Genomic DNA, 19034 nt, shown 5'->3' with positions numbered 1-19034 from the left:
ATAAATCTGGACAAGTCATGGGAGCTTTTCGTGCAAAGTAAAGACATGACGTGCGCATCTTATACAAATTTAATCCTTGATGTTATCATCTATGGCATGCAAAGTATATTTTTAAAAATAAAAAATATTGAATTTTTTTTAATTTCTGACGAAATTAAAGACGTCTTGTAAGTTTAACAAATTTTTTCAATAAGTTTCTGCCTTTTATTAGTAACATTTTAATTTTCTTGTGAAAGATTGAAGCAAAAGAGGTTTTTCTTTGAAGGAAAATATATTTGCAGAGATACACCATTCAACAGAGATATATGCATACACGTGTATTTGAAAAAAAAGATAATAATTTTTAACTAAACAAAATATGTCTTCTGTTGAGACGCTGAAGAAGAAGAAAGTACTTATGATTTGTTTAGGTATTATCGAGATACATATTACATTAGGGATAAAATGTTTTATATTTTTTAATTTTATAAATATATATGTGTCTAGATATTTTCTAATAAATACAATAAAACAATATAATAAGCTATACTTGTGTTATTAATTAATGATTATTTATATTTTATGCTACAGGCAACATTTGTCGTTCGCCGATAGCAGAAGCTGTATTCCAGAATGAAGTAAACAAGAGAGGTTTGCAAGATTATTGGAAGGTAGAAAGTGCTGCCATTATAGGATTCCATGTAGGTAAAAAACCAGATAATAGGGCTCTGGATACACTAATGAAAAATGGGATTACTGATTATTCCCATAAAGCACGCCAAGTAAGATTTCATATTTTCAAACATTAAAATTTTATAATATTACAATTGCTGTAATAGCAATTTAGATTGAGTTTTCTATGCACTGACTAGTTGTGATCAATTTTTTATTGTTAAAAAATAAAATAGTATAAATCATTGTAATTAAATGAATTATTTAATATTTATTTAGAATTATTAATTCGAATTAATAATATTATACTGTATTACTATATTATATTCTATTCTAAATATCTTACATATGTAGATCGAATTATCCGACTTCTACATATATGATTGGATATTTGGTATGGATCAAGAGAATATTAAAGATTTAATCAATAGAAGACCAAATCTTGATTGCCGAGCAAAAGTGGAGCTCCTAGGAAGTTATAATCCAAGTGAAACAATTATAATACGAGATCCATATTATGTAAGTTATCTTTTATTTTTAGCATTTATAGAATTAGGAAATACAAATTTTGGAGATACATTAAATTATTCTAATGACCTTCTTATATACAGGATAGTGGTAGTGCAGGATTTCAAAAAGCCTATGATCAATGTGTAACATGCATAACAGCGTTTTTGGACAAACATTCAAATTAATAAGACTTAAATTCTAAAGAATCAATTTACCTATATATTTTTAGAAGAATATGTTCTAAACTAATAGGTATAAAATTTTTTAATATTGAATTTATTATAAAATAGATTTCCAAAGAGGATCTCCATATTTAATACAGAGAAATAAATATTGATAACACTATTTGTAAGATTGTAAACCTATTGATATCTTTATTTTATAACAATCGTTAAGATATGTTATAGTAATATATTTTATGTTAATCAAGATGTAGTACAATGCAGTAATCGATAATGACAATATATATTTTTTCTTATTCCAAGATGCTTTTAATTTTTATTTTCACAGCAATAATTATATTTGAAAAATTATATTGTATATAAGAGTAATAAAATTTCATTTATTTAATTTTGAATTATTTATTTTTTATTTTCAGCAATAAATATTTCAGGAACAAAGCATTGAATGAATCTTCTGAAAGCGTTATTCATTAATATTTCTAAAATCTAATGAAGACTTAAGCTTCTTTTAATTTAATCACATGCTTAAAACATAATTTGCAAATATATTTTCACAAAGGACTTATCTTATTTCATCAAGCTGCAGTGATATATGTAGTATATATATTGTTTGTGACTTTTTCGAGCGGTCCCAGGATACTCTCAGAGTATAATTTTTTTATAATTTTCGTTCCCATGTGATGCTATTTCCCACTCATTTGTAGCCTTGCAGTATGCTACATATGGAAGATAAATGGAAATGATTATAATCTCTTGTCTACACCATCACTCGCCAGTGCAACAGTCAGGCAGTGTACTGTTGATGGTAAGTGTATTGTTGGTGGTAAATAAACTCATTCAGTGTAACATGTTTCCGTGGCGATAATGTAGTTCAAATTTTAGTGTACGAAGTGGGATTTTGCTGTCTCAAAGGGACAATGTAGAGCCAACATGACATTTAAAATTTGAAATTAAAAGTCAATCAGAAGCAGGATTTTAGCGCAATGATGAAATAGTGTATCATTGTGTGCACCACTCCAACGTAATGTAGCCAAATGTAGCGCTTACACGCTTATGCGATATAAGACTACACTTAGTGTATCCCAAGGGAAATCGCTATTAGTAAGCACATTGCTTGAGTTGGAGCATTTGAACAGTGCTGTAAACGGGCGCGAAATGACATCAGTAATGGTCAGACCTAATCAGACCGTGCAACGCGAGAAAGACAGTGGTTCTTTTTAGTATGATCTCCACCATTGTGCGACCAGGCGTTTCACACGAAAACGTTTTTCTCATCGTTTAAATGGCAATAATGTAGTTTTTTCACGAATTTTCAGTGCAGTTTTACTTTTTACTATTTTCTTACCTACTAACAAGAAATCAATATGATGCGAAAGAAGAGAGTTCTCATGGTTTGTTTAGGTATTTTAACTTTCTTATTTTTAATTATAAACTGAATTTGTAGAATTGTCACGCTTGTTTTAAAATATAGAATATGGAAATTAAGGGTATGTTTGGAGAGACGTATATCCTTAATATTATCCATTTATATTAATGTGCTTTGCATCATTTTAACTTTGTTTTATATCTACGATGAAGATAGAATGACACAATTAGCTAATAGCGTTTCCCTAAACACGTCCTAAGTAATTACATTATCCCAAGAGTTTTATTTTTTGTAGAAAAAAAATACAATTAATTGAAATAAAAATTACAACTACATGTATTGGCTGCATTCCGTTATTCGCTGCAAATACTAAAAATCTATATTGTATATAGCTTTTCAATACTTGCATTGAATAATGGAACGCACATTGAATTATTGTAACACATACGAGTGATGAATAATTTTTGTAGCGAGAGGCTCTGAGTTATTTCACGTAAGGTTACAGTTTTCTATTTTTAATATGAGTTACGTAATTAAATGCATGCAATGTATATATAACTCACCAAACTAAAGTACAGCGGACGTCTTATCTATTTCTTACAATCAATTCACATGCATTTTGAAGCATTTTCAACTAAACTATAGAATTTCAATATTTTATTTTAAATTAACATTTTAATTTTTTAATGCAGGTAATAGTTGCCGCTCTCCAATGGCGGAAGCAGTATTTCAGAATCAAATCCAAAAAATGGATTTAACAGATTTCTGGGAGGTCGAAAGCGCCGCCCTTCTGGAATATCATGTAGGTAATGATCCTGAACCTAGGGCGATAGCCACACTTCAGAAAGCAGGAATTACAGATTATTCTCACATCGCAAGAAAAGTAAGAGTTAAAGCTTAATAAATAGTTGAAAAGTAAAGAATTAACAGATTTCAAAATAAGTTGAAATTTGTTATTATCAATTTCTATTGCCAATGCTTTTTAATTGTCTCAAATTTCACAATTTAATTTGATTCTCCCTTTTGTGTTTGTCTATCAGTTTTACAAGATTGTTGGACAAAAATATTTTCTACAGCAATATCCCAGATAGCCAAGCAAGATTTAGCATATGGGACAAATTGATGCACTGCGTGTATTGTTTTCAACTTGTGGACAATTTGCTGTCATTGAAATCTAATTGAAACTGAGTTAGCATCAGGAGGGCAAATAGACTTCATGAGTTTATGAAATTGTAAGAGTATATATTGAGAAATAATAAACTCGTCACGTCGACAGCAAACTGACAGCACACCTTGAACGTAGTGAGCATTCATGATGACAACTTGCCAACAGATTGCTGAATTCTAAGGAAAACTTTACATAACGTCAGGACAACAGACAGTTTGTGGAAACACCTTGGCTTTAGTTTGGTGAAATTCAATGCGAAATAAGTGACAGCAAATTGGCAACATATTGTCCTCATTTGGCTATCTGGGATGTAGATATACAAAGATTTGAGACAGAATATTTATTAATCATATTAGGAATTAATAAATAATTATATTAGAAATAATTTACAGATTACGACCGATGATTTTTACAAATTCGATTGGATATTTGGAATGGACGAATATATTATTCACTTATTGTACGACAAGCAACCGAAAGATAGCCAAGCAAAGATAGAACTACTTGGGAGATACGATCCAGCCGGAATAATTGTCATAAGAGATCCTCTCTTTGTATGTATTACGCAAGAGACTTTGGTTGTATTTGATTCCGATAAATTTCATTCTATCTTTTTTACTCATTACTTGTAGAAGGAAGATTAAATAAAGCTTACAGCTCTTGAACGAAACCGAAAAAAATACATCTTTCATAAAAGTAATTTTAACGAGACAGACAATACATATATTGTTCTGCTCTAAAATTCATCAGTATAATTAATGAAGTTTGTTTGTTTGTTGACAGGATGTTGATAGTGCCGGATTTGAAAAAGCATTTCAGCAAGCTTTAAGAAGCGTATGCGCATTTTTGGAAATTCACAAAGTATTCTTCATTTTTTTTCTTTTTAATATTTATATACATATATATGTATCTTTTTTTTTTAAAAAAAAAAAGAGATCGTCTAATGGTATGAATCTCTGTAAAATTAACGCGATTTATTAAAAAAAATTTTTATCATCTTATTCCAAATATTCTAAAGTTTTATAACTAATTCAAGTATATTTTCTTTACAGGATAATATGCTCGATAAATCATAAAGATGTTAAACATTTTTATTTTAGAAATATTGAAAATGAGAAAAGAAATTAGGAATTCAGCTTTACCAAATTTATTCAGCTTATATATTGCAGAGTATTTATAAAATAAATAAATTTATAATAAAATTTTTTTTTTATATTTACGAAATAAAAAGACATTAACTTTTTTGAAATACAATTTCATTAAACGCGATTTACATACGCGATTTTTCATAATCAAAAATAAAACGCTTTCTCTAAACCATGAACAAAAACCTAAGTAAGTAGATCATAGTGATATTGTTCCAATATAAAAAAAATGTATAGTTATTTTAAATTTAATTCATTAAAAATAATTAAGACAAATATAATACATTTTATCAATTAAGATTCGAATGTATATGTAAAATAATTTTTTCGATTTATTTCTCTAGAGTCATTAATTTGTAATTTCATTGTAAATTGAAATATGTATATCTTTTTTTTTCTAAAAGAATGATCCTAAATTTGAATAAAAAATGAAATTTAAACCAACAAGATAAGAAAACAGATTAAATAATTATATCAAATAAAGGGCTATGAGCCAGTTAAGTTACTTCAATCAAATAAATTTAAAATACTTTAAACAAATGTTTTGACCTATTTATGAGGTTTATTATCGATGTTATAATATAAAAATCGATTTACACTAATAAAAAATATAACATATATGTAACATTTGACAATTCTTCCAAATAAAAAAAACATGTATGTAGGCAAAAAACCATATTATCTCTTTATGATTTCTATTTTATTCTATCTATATATTAGGGATGTAACGAATATTCGCTTTCGCATCATTTTAGACTTTCGCTTTCGTTTTCGCTTTCGCATCTAATTATGCGAAAGTTTTAACGAAAGATTTTGTCCGGCCCGCGGAATTCGCAGCTTCATCGAGGGCACACTAGATGGTGGAAAAGCAGTTTACATTTCATTCGTTGGTTTGTCAATCTAAATAAGCTAATAAGTAATACTTATTCTTATTAAGTATATAATATAAAAATATAACTAATTCTTAGAAGAATTTTATTTTATATTGACTTAATAAAAAGTGTATTGAGTTATTTTACTTAAAGTTATATGAGTCAGTTTATTTTTTGTATTTACGAGTTGCAATACAAGATTCAAGAATAAGAATACCTATATTTTATTGTATTTTTATATTATATAATTATAATTAATGTATTTTGTATTTTATTTGATAATTTAATTTAAAATAAATAAGTCGTTCATATGCAAATATTAATTTACACATTTGCATTCATCTCTGTTCTCAATCCATGATTCAATAATTTGAATAGGAATTAGCAATATTTTTTAAATATTATATATTATTTTTCGAGAGTCTCTCTGTAATTGTGGCTGATTTAATCATTCAGCAGAAAAAAAAGATCATTCGCATTCGCTTTCGTTTTCGCAAAAAAATTTTTTTTCTTTCGTTTTCGCATTTACTTTCGCTATAATCACTTTCGTTATACATCCCTACTATACATTCCTCTATATTTTCGAATCTCATTATAGACAGGTCATGCGATGATATATCCGTATGTTCAGCTTCCTTAGAGAGTAAAAGTCACACGTTATTTATTTTCATAGTTAAGTCTCTTCAAATCAAAGTCTTTGTCTAATGCCAGGCTTTAAAAAGCCTTTAAGTTTCTTGAGTCCCTGACTCATGGGATCAATTCTAAACAGAATCGTAAGCTCAGAATTTATTCTTGTAAGACAAATAAGAACTCATAACTGATGTTTTATAATTTTATATTACCATAAGATGTACAATCACATTTGTAATATATATATATATATATATATATATATATCTAATAATATATCTATATGATTTCTCGTAAATCTTATGGCTAGTGTAAAGGTATTACATAAAATTATAAACACTTGTCAGTTTTTAGTATTTTAAGAGAATATGTTACGAGCCATACGATTCCGTTTAGAATTTAGATATTAAATCAGAACATCACTCCACACAATATTAGAGCACTGCTCCTTTTAAGTGAAGAGACATATATTAGTCCCTGCAATTACTAGATGGAGCGATATATGTTTTCCTTAAATGCGAAAAGTCACGTATGTGGGGCGCAGACGGAATCGAACCCAGATCCACAGATTACGAGTCGACTGTTCGAGCTTGAAACCACTCGATTCCCCGAACGAAATTTAATTTGAGCTTCATATCAATTATTATAAACAAAAAAGAAACGAAAGCAAATAACGACCTTTAAAGGAAAAACACAACTTTTGTGAAATGATTTTGGTACTTTGAATTAATTGTGTGAAAAATTTGATGAAGCAATTACGCTGAAAGAAAATCCTTAGTCTCTATTTACTTTCTACAAATAGTCTCTATTTACTTTCTATAAATAGTGTATATTATATGTATATTAATGTGAATCTAATGAAGCATATACTCATCCAGTGCCGAGCTTCAAGATATCTAGATTGTAAAATGCTTCATTTATAGATTTTAATCTGCGTTGATTGCATGATTTATTTCCTTGAATAGAGAAATTTAATTAATATCTACATCTCACGTTGGTGAATGTCGGCTCAAGCGTAAATTCTTTCTGACTATTGCTGTCACAGCTTCGTAAAGGTGCCAGAACGAAGCTGTGTAGTGAGAATAAGTTGTCAAACATGAAATATGAACGCAAATTTGTGTACGTAATAGCCAATTTTATCAAACTCCTATACAGTCTGAAGCATACATTAAATCAATACAATTTCTCTCTCTCTCTCTCTCTCGACTCTCTCTGAGACACAAATATTAAATTAATATACAATCTTAGAAGTATCTAAAATTTAAAAAATACAATTATTAATCATTAATTTTTAAATATTAAATTAATGAATCAATATATATTTCAAACAAGAGGGCTACGAGCCATAAATAAACAATTACGAAATAAATAATATTAGAGTATCTAAATTACAATAAAGTTCTCTATAATATAAAAGGTATTTAACCAGTCAGACGTACGTTTCGACTTCTAGTCATTTTCAATAACATTAAACAATAGATTTATCATTTATATACTTAAAATTTTAAAAAGTTTCAAAGATGTTTTTGTTCTAAAGAATGAAAATATTCTCGTCGAAATAATAAAATTGAAAACTTAGAACTTTTTGTAGATACGAAATATTTTAACCAATATAATTAATTAGTACAATTATATCCACTGTTACAATTATTCATTGAAACAAGGAAAGTGTGCGTTAAGCTTAAAGGACGTTATCTAATTCGAAGGAAAGCTGGTGAAATCAGCCGTAATTCGCGCAAAATCTGATTGCACTTGTTCTAAGCCGCAGAAAGATTGATTCCTAATGAGAAATAATAATAAATCGAATCGAATTGATGTCGATTTGACATCAAAATTATCAATTCGACGTCGATTCTATTGTCATTTCTCACTAGGATTATAGGCTGCGGAACGTATAACTGCGTACATTAGATAGGGATTGAAACGAGAACGAATAAGTGATAATTACATCGATACGTTCACGTTAAGAAATATCATGATGTCATGTGAGCTATGCAGGATATTTTGCATATTACAGAATAATGTAATCGCGATGCAAGAATGTTCACGTTACGCTAAAACACGTACATCCTAAATAAAAATATTGAACTATCCGCGCGGGTATTATGAAGAAGTTTCTTATGCCAATTCCACGAATGTAGATTACCTAATCCCGATTTAACTTAATGATTTGATTTTATTCTTCATTTTTTTAATTTTAGAAATAAAAAAAGATGAAAAGTATACATAATTTGAGTCAAGATTAAAATTGATCTACTTAGTAAAAAACGAAAGTTTAAAATTAAAAAAAAAAATTGAAATTTTAAAAGAAAAAAGTTATTTTGATCAAGCTAAAATCAATATATAATATATAAGTTACAGATCAAGTTTTTGTTGTATAAGGAAAATTCCACATGATATTAGATATAAGTCGTATCTATATCGTGAAGTTGGTCACGTAGCATCAGGCGCATTGTTTGAAGATCTTCTACCCCTCCTTTATTAAAGAGGATCTCCACCTTAAAAAAGTGGAAAGAATATCGTATAACTTTCCTTATTTTTTGACATATAGGAGCACACAGGATAGAAATTAAATGCCATTGCCATCTTATAAGAAATAAATAATAAATAAAATTTATAAGCAATAAAACTATAATTTATTATTAACAATATTTTTTAAAATTTTTAAATTTTTTATTTTTTTATTATAAAAATATATATTTATGTAAAAAGTGTTGAACAAAAATTGTTTATAATAATTATTTAATAATTATTTAATCTAATAGAAACGAGATAACAGAGTAGGTCTTATATTCAGTTATAAGTTGGTCATTAAAGAGAGTAGAAAACAGAACTATACCTTATAATATAATTAATAAGTAAAAATGTCATAGAAAAGATATAAAGATCGGTTTATTACCGAAAATAATGCTAAAAAGAAAGCGACGCGGGGAAAAAGAAGAGTGATTATTATTTCCATGAAAGGAAATCTATTAATCAATTATAGTAGTTATATGTGTCACACGTAATATGATTTCATGTAAGTTTCATATAAAAATAATATGGTAAAATTTCAATATTTTATTTTGAAATGTTCTTTAAACTCTATTCTTTTATATATATAATTTTAAATTTTTTTATATTTTGTTTTCGAATAAATTATACTTAAAACCCTCTTTCTCATAAAGGATGTAAGGTATTTAAAAAAATTATTCAAAAGAAAACTATACGGTAAAAAAATTTTTTTTATTCAGGAATGCCCCTATTTTTATAACAATTAAACTTATTCTCAAAATTTGATCAAATTCCTATACTACCTGTATCAACTGGAGAATCACTTAATCATAATCGCTATAAGTACATGCATCGTCTATATACAATACATGTCGAACTGATATCGAATTTATCGAAATTATATTGCTTGATAGTTTAAATATACAATTAATGTACGTATAATCTAGTTTCAAATTCGTATACTTATGATTCAATTGTAAATTACTGTTTGTTCAGAACTTTGTCTGCTGAAATGCGGAATGTAGTTACATCACGTTCCCCACTTCAGGTAGATCGCGTCACCTGCACTTTCCATGTGCGAGCGTATATCATCATTTGTTTATGAATCTTTCTTGTAAAGGGGAAAATTTTATAAGATGCATGGAAAGGGTTCCTCACGGTTAAATTTTCTATTTTACTTTCTTTTTTTTTCAATGCTCTGTTTGTCTTATTTCGTCTATTTATCCATTTCATTCTAAATGCAGCTATAATGCAGTGCAAATGCGGGGAGCAGACCATTTTTTCTCTCTCCTACCAACTTCTACACTTTCACATATAATTACATATGCATTAATAAAGCTATACGTAGACGCGTTGTCTCAGTTTTAAGTATAGAAACAGAAAGATTTGTTTCATGAATGTCGAGCCCACGGTGGTCGAGCCCTCGAACCTGGGTCGAGCCTCTATACCTCTCTCGAGTGAAGTGCGCCGCAATAGGGAACCGCCGCGGTGGAGAGTGGGAAATTACTCACGCAGTGCGAGTTCGTTCCTCAGATCAGGCTATAAAGTAATGCGCCGGCGAACGGAACGCACGGAATCAGGGCTCCGAGATACCGAGTGTAGTGCTACACTACCACATGTTCTAGCGATGGCTGACGAAACGAGGCCGAGGGATACGTTGCTGAGTCGTGTGAAGGAGCAGGGCGAAGTAGTGCGGCGATTAAAGGCCGCAAAGGTCGATAACACGCAGGTACGCGAACTCAACCCTTCAAGCTTTTCCCCTCCTCTGCCTCGGGGAAAACCTCGGCGCGTCGTTTACCCGTGACAGATGTATCTCCTTTCTCTTCCTTGTCCTCGAAGGGAATTCCGCACCGCTCCGCTCCACCTCATACTCAATTACACCCTGTCATCGTATCACTTCCGCGAAATCAGCCGCACTCGAAACTTTTGGTCTTTTCATCTTAAGCGATTACCTCAAACGTTTTTATCTTCCACGTTGCATAATGCTCCCTGATTGACGTCTCGATCTCTCTTTCATGTGATTGTTGTGCTAGATAAATGTCAGGTCTGTTGGCTTTAGTTGTAGCAGCCTGTTCGGCTTTCTTCTCATAAGATCTAACAGAGCACGAAACTGATTCTTCTTTCCTAATAATGAAAATGCAATTAGAACGAACAGACCTTTCGTAACAATGGATATGATGCAACAAGTCCCTCGCAATATAACAGCAATCTTTACTGAGCAGATGCAAAGAATAGATTTCTCTTTCTCTTTTTATCGCCAATGTTCTAAGCCTTTCTTTAGAGAGACATCTCGTTTCTCAGGAGTACAGAGAGCAGTCTGATATAAATATTGAATTAGAAGGCTTAAATGGTGATTTTGCGGATATCAGTTATGTGTGTGGTTGGTACCCAACATCCAAAGACGCTGAACTGTTCGACACATTGTCTACCGTCCTTAATGATGAGCTTGCAAGGTGGCCGCATCTGAACAGATGGTATATTAACATGAAAAGCTTTAGTCAGGAAGAGCGTTCCTGTCTAGCATTTCCTGCTGTGGAAGCACCACTCACTTCTTTGGCAGAAAAAATCAAGCGATTAAAAGGCACTAACTATATTAGCAAAAATATGCTAGACAAAAAGGTGAGGCAGCTGGTTGCTTGCAAGCAGAGCTGTTATAAATTATTGTAAAATTGCTGTGGCTAACATTCAGAAACAATTTTCTTAACTGAGAAACTCAGTAAAAGCTTTTACATGGCAGAAATTAGATGGATATAGTTTGGAAAACGAATACATGGTTCTGAAAAGAAGCTGAATTTCCTAAAAAAAATTCCATGTATTTTCTTCTAAATTCTGATAAAGTTAAAAACAAAATTTATGGAGAAAGAGATTAAAGACACTCAATCTCTGTTAACTGTAGACTATAGCAATAATTAATGACAGCCTCGTACTAGCTTGCTTACTGATATTATCTCTGCTGTTTGGACTAGTTTGATAAATCAAGAGATTGAGGGAGCTTTTCTCTTTCATTCTGGTTGCCTTGTAATTCCTTCATCCATTCACGATGTTACGCCTGATACACAACAATTCTTTCTCCATCGTATGGAAACGCAATCGCAACGTACTGATGTCCACGACGCCACAGGTGGGTACGACGTTCTCGACTATCGTACCCTGGATATCTGAGAATAAGAGCGATGCCATGTTTCGCATATTAATGACGTGTTCATTTGCCTGTTTGTAGATAGCAGAAGAAGTTGCCAAGTTGTTGGATCTGAAAGCACAATTAGGAGAGGAGAATGGTTGCCCTCATAAACTCATCCTCAAAACGCCAAAAGGTACAAGGGATTATAATCCGGAGCAAATGGCGCTGCGATTGGGAGTGTTGGAAAAAATAGTATCAGTATTCAAGCGTCATGGCGCTGAGACGATAGATACACCTGTATTTGAGCTAAAGGTAAGAATAAAAGTAAAGATTGTTATAAAAAGCAATATTAATTGCAATTTTATTAATATTAATAATGATCTCCTGTCACAGGATGTCTTGACAGGTAAATATGGTGAAGACTCCAAGCTTATCTATGACTTAAAGGATCAAGGTGGCGAAATTCTTGCACTTAGATACGATTTGACAGTTCCTTTCGCGAGGTATTTGGCCATGAGCAAAATTTCTTCTATTAAAAGATATCACATTGCCAAGGTCTATCGAAGAGATAATCCAGCCACAACGAAAGGCAGATACAGGGAATTTTATCAATGTGTAAGTACAATATATGCATATTATACGGTTCAGGAATATTTCATTGACATTGACATTTTGGCATTGATATTTTGAACCAATTTAATTTGGTATCTTCAAGGATTTCGATATCGCAGGCCAGTATGATCCAATGTTACCAGATGTAGAATGCATTCGGGTTGTGTGTGAAGCGTTGGAAGCTCTAAATCTTGGACCATATTTAATTAAGGTGAATCATAGATCTTTATTGGACGGCATATTCGCCGCGTGTGGTGTGCCACAGAATAAATTTCGCAGCATCTGTTCCTCCGTGGATAAGCTAGACAAGAGTCCATGGGAGGAGGTAAAGAAAGAAATGACGGATGAGAAAGGATTGGACGAACATATTGCTGATAAAGTCGGCAAGTATGTCTCGCAATCTGGTGGAGTGGAACTAATAGCCGAGTTGAGGAAAGACAAAGAGCTAATGAAACAGTCTGTCGCTGTGCAAGGTTTAGACTCTATGGAACTGTTACTAAAGTACTGCGGCATCTATAAAATTCTGGACAAAATTAAATTTGATTTGAGTCTCGCGAGAGGACTTGATTACTATACGGGTGTTATTTACGAAGCTATATTATGTGGTACGCATATTGATTTTTTTTTCTTAAATTTTCTTTCTATATTACATGACGGAAATAATTCTAGCAAAATACATATTAATAGTGTTCATTAATTCTTCGTAGGAGACGATGTCGGTGTTGGAAGTGTAGCAGGTGGCGGCCGTTACGATAATTTAGTGGGAATGTTCGATAGCAAGAATAAAAATGTACCTTGTGTTGGCGTATCGGTCGGTGTGGAGCGGATATTCAGTGTTATGGAAGCAAAATTGGCGAACAAGGGCCTAAAAACGCGTACTACTGAGATCGAGGTGTTTGTAGCGAGTGCGCAAAAGAATCTGCATGAGGAGAGGATGAAAATACTGGTGGATCTGTGGAACGCCGGTGTAAAGGCGGAACAGTCTTACAAGAAGAATGCCAAGCTCTTAGCACAGCTGCAACACTGCGAGGAAAACGGCATCCCGCTGGCAATAATCATTGGGGAAGGCGAATTAGCAAAGGGTGAAGTTACATTGAGAGTTGTCTCGACACGAGAGGAGACTCGCGTGCTACGTAGCAACCTCATTGATGAAATACAGAGACAATTAAAATTATCATAGCACCCTCTATATTCAACCTGTTGCTGTTGAGAGATCTACATCAGTACAAGAAAATACTTATATTGCATTTAGTTTCATTTAAATTGGCGTGTTGGAACAGTTTATTTATTACATTTTATATGAATTTATTTGTATTATTTCGCATCACGTGCTACGACCGTGATAAACTTTTTGTCACCGACAGATGCTAACTGTGAAGTTATACAAGTGAATACACGAGGTAGTGTAACTACACTTACCAGGTGTGAACACATAGGTACAATTTCTACATGATTAATCCTTTAATAATCCGAATTTCTCCGGGTGAAATTCAGAATTTAACCGGATCTTAATTTAACTGGTAATAATTCACAGCTTCGAGTTACCGCTCGAAAAACCAAATACATCTTTATAATTTATTCTGTAAGAACTTATCAATAAAATATTGTGTAAATTTCATAGAACGTGCCTGATTCCTTTTTTTACTACATTGATTTCAAACTGATTTCAAGATTTAATAGGATAAATATCACACGAGTGACTGTAATAAATGTCCAAGTTACAAGATCGTAACTGGTAATATTTAAACTGTGATACAAAATGTTAATTTGCAAGTTACTTCGACTGATGTGATTTACGTTTTAACTTAATAATAAATTTTCAAATCGGGATCGAATTTTAATTCAATGGAAAATATTTTTCTGTTTTCATTAGTTATTTAATATTTTCACATAATTTACTTATATAATAATTTGTTTTTCATATAATTTATTTCAATATTATATTGAGGATACATATGGTATATCTTACTCATTATATCACAGTCTTCTCTTATCAAGTTTAAATTAAAACTTAATAATTTAAATATTTTAATTTACTTACTCTAATAATTATCATTATATTAGCATGCATTATCAGTATTTCATAAAATATATATTTCTCGTCAAAATTGTTACAAATTCGACTAGTCTGAAAAAATTAGGTGTTTATACATATCGATGAAAACAACTTCCCAGAAAATCAGTCACCTAATCATTGAATCGTATTTTTTCCGGAATTTGCATATTGATGAATGCATTTGTATAAAATTATATTTTTTTCTACCTACAGTCTCTTTTAATAAATTACGTATTGTTTTAGAGCAAAATGCAAATTAAATACTTATAGTAGAAAGTTTTTGAACTAACGTATAAAATTTTATCCTATTAATAGGATATCATTTCTTGCATAATAATATATGCACAATAATATATGCAACAAAATTGCAAATTTCTAACGGGCAAGATTCCCATAATGATTTTATATGTTGTCCTTTGTTATAATTGAGAAAAAATGGATTAGTTTTTGCAAAATGTAGAATCAATCTTTTTCTAACAAATATCAATTATCCGTAAATGTAGTTTGTATAAAATTAACTTATAAAACTATTAATTCTTGACATTTGTTTTAACTAAATTTGATTCAGATTTCTATTTTTTAAATTAGATAAAACACTAACAATAAGTTTCTTTAATTGTTGGAGCATAGCATGATTTTGTGTTCCTATTTTATTTTTTACCAGATTTTTCAATTTTAACTTCTTTTAAGTCTGTATCTTCTTCCTTCTGACTAGCCCTTGTCATAGCTCTGTATTGCTCGAATGGATTAATTGTTGGTTTTTCTATTGTCATTTGAACCAATGGCTTGTACGAGTCTATCGACACACTAGGCTTCCCTTTCTTTGCTTCTGGAGATTTTCCACTACTCGTTGAAGCATTTAAATTATCACTTATATCAATTATATGTGTGTCATCTTGTTTCTGTTCCATTTTAAACGAAACCTGTTTAGCATCCACATTCGTCTCTTGCATCCCTTTTTGAAACGTTCTATCCAGCTCATCATTCAATTTTACTAATTTCTGTTCAAACACAGAGGAGGATAACGGTTTGCAGATAGGTTCACAAATTGATACGGAATCCCTCCGGGGATATATTTCATCATTATGCGTGCTTAAAATCATGGGCTGATTTAATTCTGCGCGTGGCTCATTGGAAATATCGAAAACAAAGGGATTAATCAACGGAATTACGCCTTCCTGATCCTTCCTTGATGTTATTTGCTTATCTTCTGAAGGAACTACCATGGAATCCTGAAGTTCATTTTTCAAGGTCATATTCATCTCTTCCGCAGGTGACATAATGGTCACCGTTTTCGAGGTGCTCGGTTTGCTAATATCAACAGTCTTAGTGTTATCTATAGCGAGAGGACTGAGAGGAGGAGTGGTTTTTTCGCGTTTATCGGAATAAACATCACTGAGACTGAACGCCCTGGCGCGACGACGTAGATTCATTTGAGTGATCTGTCGCTGAAGCATACCCGCTTTCCATTTTAGCAGCGGTTTAGGCGTGTGCAACGGCGAAGGCGTGGACTTAGTGCTCGTCGGACTCTGTTGTATGCTAAGTTGAGCAGGTCTTATGGAGAAACGTTGGTTATTGGATGGCTGTTGGATCGGCAACGAAATTCCCGGTGGTCCCTCCATATTCACAAGTGGTTCCTTCGGCGATACGGAAATGAAAGGTTCTATTGAAACGGGTTCTTGAAGATTTCGACCATCTATTTTTTGAGAGAGTCGTAGCTGAAAAATAGTTTTATTTTATAAAAAAGTGTCAAGCTTATACTTTCATTTATATTACATTTTTAATTACTATACATTATTAAGTCTTATTTTAAAATTTATTTCAAGATTTTAAATTTGTAATAGTTGTGAGAATTTTATACTTGTAAAATTTTATAAAAACAGGAATTTCGGTAATGAAAGCTTACCGATAATCGTGGTGATCCTAAATCTGCAGGCGGCGTTGGAGGATCACTCACTGGAGTCGCGACTGGCCTCAAAGAGAATCTCCTAGGCTTTACAGGAACACTTCCCTTTCTGACATAAGATGTAGGCGTACTGACGCCAGAATAATTGTTATCAGGCAATTTGAGAGACATTCTTCTGCTCGATTGCGCTCCCGTGATGGTGTTTTGATTGCTCTGATTTGCCGAAACAGAACCAGGCGTATTTGAGAAAAGAGTAAAAAGACTAGGTAACTTCGGCGGGCTCAAGCAGGCCGTTCCTAGTTTTCTTTTGGGTTTGGTAACGTAATCATCTGGAACTGTTCCTACTCGTGCGTGAAGAGCGGTTAAAGCTCTAAGAAATTCTGCCAGACTCGTCTCTTCCAGTATATTGTTGTTTTCCAGATAATTCGGTAGGTTGCCACCCGTATGTGTATAGTAATGCGGTCTCCTCGAGATCGAATCGTGCCGTTCATCTAAATACGAGGGCAGTGGACCGATTGAATTATTCTGCTGATTGCTTTTCTCATTCTCATCTGTTATTTCAACGGCTTTTTCTGTATTTCTTGTATTAAAACCAACGTCCGACGATCTCTTATTCGCGAATTGTTTTTTCCACCTGGGAAAGAGGTTCTTAGACGCGGTAAGTGGCAAAGCGAGTGACGTGAACTTCTTGTATGGCTTGCTGGGATTGTCCTTAGAAGATGCGGTCGTGTCATTATTCTTCATCATCTCTTGCAACTTTGTCGAGGCTACTCCGGACCAGGTCCATTCGGTATTACGTTGAACGGAATCGTCTTTCGTAGTATGCAGTCGTATTTCGCTGGCTGCCCTAGATCGAGGCTTGGAGAATGGAAACTTTTCACCGCCAATTGTCCAGTGAGAGACATTGTTGGCTGGGCCTTGATCAACCGATTTACTATGCGTCTCATTCTGCGTGTCGGTTTGTTCCTCAGTTTGGTCCCACTCAAAGTCATCCTGTGGAGGTATGTAACCGAGGATGTTGACCAAGCTCGCTAAAAGTTCAGCTGGTTGTACTATGGCGTGCGCGGCGAATGTCGCGTTTTTGTCTATCCTTTGAAGATCCGTCTCGGACACCACACGAGTCAGTTCGTCCTTTAAATAACGTGTTATTTAAAATATTATAGTATTTAACAAGAGATGATAATATTATTATGGCTTACCACTGGCACCACTTCGCTGTTAGCTCGTCGTCGCGGATGCGGTATATCCACATATCCACCAATTGTTAAATCTCGGAGATTCGGAAAACTGTTGCTGCGTGGAAATTTCGCTGGAGGTTCTTCGGATTCGTATTCATCCACATATACTCTCTGATAAAAAATCAAATTTATAATTGATAATTAATATACAATACTATATTATAAGTTATTATATCAAATTATTAAAAATATCTCAATACGAGAAATACAATTAGAGTAATAAAAAAGTTATTCAATATAACATACACACACAGATAAGATAATTTCATAATATTTATTAATAATTAAATTTTCTTAGGACTTATATAAAAAAATGAAAAGAATAATAAAACAAATGTTCTTCATAGAAATGTATGAAGATATTTTCGTGACAAAAATACGAATATGTGGTTGCTTAAGGTTATCTGGTTCAACCATCAGGTCACTTACTTTGACCTTAGAGAGTTGTAACTCGTTGAAAACGCGGCGCAGGTAGTTGACCTCTTTATTAAACTCGTTCCAAATCTTACTCTGCGTAAGCTTGAGATTCATCGCCAGTTTGTGCTCGAGCCTTGTAATCTTTTTACTGCGCATACCACGAGCGATGAATGTCATTATCATAACGATGTAGCCCAGCCCGAAGGAGATCCAGCAAATTAGGAATATCTTATACAGTATGAAGAATGGACCACTTCCCTTTGTATTGTCCTGGCCTGCGAGATTCAAATAGAAAGTTAACAATAGCGAAATATCTTCTGCATACAACACAAAAATTTCTTTCATTTTCTCCATTAATTTCCAATCGTATTTGATTTCAATTAATTTTGAAAATGTTTGCTTTGAATAAGTTTTATTTGAAAGTTATAAACAGATGTTTCAATTGTATTTATTGCTAGCTGATCGACTTATTTGTTTAATTCTTATACTCCATATTTTATTTGTAATTACATTTTTCCAGGGAATGGGAAGTTACTTTTTAAAAGTAACTAGTTACAGTTACTCGTTACCGAGTAAAAAATGTAACTAGTTACAGTTACAGTTATCGCTTTTTAAAAGTAACTCGTTACAGTTACCGTTACTTGAAAAATAACTTTCCGTTACTTTT

At 32.2% G+C, this 19034-nt stretch overlaps 4 protein-coding genes across 6 annotated transcripts in view; 3 read left to right on the top strand and 1 right to left on the bottom strand.

Annotated features, from left to right (window-relative positions):
- The first annotated feature begins 345 nt into the window (after positions 1 to 345).
- Positions 346 to 1361, top strand: LOC108778425 (low molecular weight phosphotyrosine protein phosphatase). The gene is made up of 4 exons (XM_018545601.1): positions 346 to 410; positions 571 to 761; positions 1006 to 1170; positions 1263 to 1361. The coding sequence occupies exons 1-4, from the start codon at positions 359 to 361 to the stop codon at positions 1344 to 1346; spliced, it is 492 nt and encodes a 163-aa protein (XP_018401103.1). The 5' UTR covers positions 346 to 358; the 3' UTR covers positions 1347 to 1361.
- Positions 1362 to 1915: 554 nt separating this feature from the next.
- LOC108778280 (low molecular weight phosphotyrosine protein phosphatase) lies at positions 1916 to 4953 on the top strand. Its single transcript, XM_018545411.1, has 6 exons — positions 1916 to 2148; positions 2226 to 2744; positions 3402 to 3592; positions 4270 to 4431; positions 4661 to 4756; positions 4930 to 4953. The coding sequence occupies exons 2-6, from the start codon at positions 2708 to 2710 to the stop codon at positions 4951 to 4953; spliced, it is 510 nt and encodes a 169-aa protein (XP_018400913.1). The 5' UTR covers positions 1916 to 2148; positions 2226 to 2707.
- Positions 4954 to 10404: 5451 nt separating this feature from the next.
- HisRS (histidine--tRNA ligase) lies at positions 10405 to 14306 on the top strand. 3 transcript variants are annotated; one of them, XM_018545636.1, is made up of 6 exons: positions 10405 to 10746; positions 12238 to 12450; positions 12532 to 12544; positions 12629 to 12753; positions 12854 to 13355; positions 13458 to 14306. In XM_018545636.1, exons 1-6 carry the CDS (start codon positions 10411 to 10413, stop codon positions 13928 to 13930), a joined length of 1662 nt encoding a protein of 553 aa, XP_018401138.1. In that variant the 5' UTR covers positions 10405 to 10410; the 3' UTR covers positions 13931 to 14306. The 3 variants fall into 3 exon arrangements, with proteins under 3 accessions (XP_018401138.1, XP_018401139.1, XP_018401137.1); XM_018545637.1 differs by adding an exon at positions 11319 to 11636 and having other exon boundaries at positions 12532 to 12753; XM_018545635.1 differs by having other exon boundaries at positions 12532 to 12753.
- A 1124-nt stretch (positions 14307 to 15430) lies between these two features.
- Positions 15431 to 19034, bottom strand: part of Ork1 (open rectifier K[+] channel 1) — an 8790-nt gene continuing 5186 nt past the window's right edge. Inside the window, exons 4-7 of the mRNA XM_018545503.1 lie at positions 18380 to 18642; positions 17912 to 18061; positions 16713 to 17843; positions 15431 to 16524 (exon numbers count right to left, since the gene is read on the bottom strand). Of these exons, the coding sequence (XP_018401005.1) occupies positions 15457 to 16524; positions 16713 to 17843; positions 17912 to 18061; positions 18380 to 18642 (2612 nt within the window). The 3' untranslated portion in view covers positions 15431 to 15456. The remainder of the gene's footprint in view (positions 16525 to 16712; positions 17844 to 17911; positions 18062 to 18379; positions 18643 to 19034) is intronic.

The sequence above is a fragment of the Cyphomyrmex costatus genome, unplaced genomic scaffold (assembly GCF_001594065.2).
Source record: "Cyphomyrmex costatus isolate MS0001 unplaced genomic scaffold, Ccosl1.0 scaffold5, whole genome shotgun sequence".
Classification (NCBI taxonomy): domain Eukaryota; kingdom Metazoa; phylum Arthropoda; class Insecta; order Hymenoptera; family Formicidae; genus Cyphomyrmex; species Cyphomyrmex costatus.
The sequence above is the reverse complement of the archived record's forward strand: the minus strand, read 5'-3'. Positions and strand labels throughout refer to the sequence as shown.

Bases quoted from the DNA above. Each gene is read 5' to 3' on its own strand.
- HisRS (XM_018545637.1), top strand. From the start codon at position 10,411: ATGAATGTCGAGCCCACGGTGGTCGAGCCCTCGAACCTGGGTCGAGCC. The intron at 12,754-12,853 runs GTAAGTACAATA...GGTATCTTCAAG, and splicing joins ACAGGGAATTTTATCAATGT to GATTTCGATATCGCAGGCCA. The intron at 13,356-13,457 runs GTACGCATATTG...AATTCTTCGTAG, and splicing joins TTACGAAGCTATATTATGTG to GAGACGATGTCGGTGTTGGA.
- LOC108778425 (XM_018545601.1), top strand. From the start codon at position 359: ATGTCTTCTGTTGAGACGCTGAAGAAGAAGAAAGTACTTATGATTTGT. The intron at 762-1,005 runs GTAAGATTTCAT...TTACATATGTAG, and splicing joins ATTCCCATAAAGCACGCCAA to ATCGAATTATCCGACTTCTA. The intron at 1,171-1,262 runs GTAAGTTATCTT...TCTTATATACAG, and splicing joins TAATACGAGATCCATATTAT to GATAGTGGTAGTGCAGGATT.
- LOC108778280 (XM_018545411.1), top strand. From the start codon at position 2,708: ATGATGCGAAAGAAGAGAGTTCTCATGGTTTGTTTAG. The intron at 3,593-4,269 runs GTAAGAGTTAAA...AATAATTTACAG, and splicing joins ATTCTCACATCGCAAGAAAA to ATTACGACCGATGATTTTTA. The intron at 4,757-4,929 runs CTTTTTAATATT...TTTTCTTTACAG, and splicing joins AAGTATTCTTCATTTTTTTT to GATAATATGCTCGATAAATC.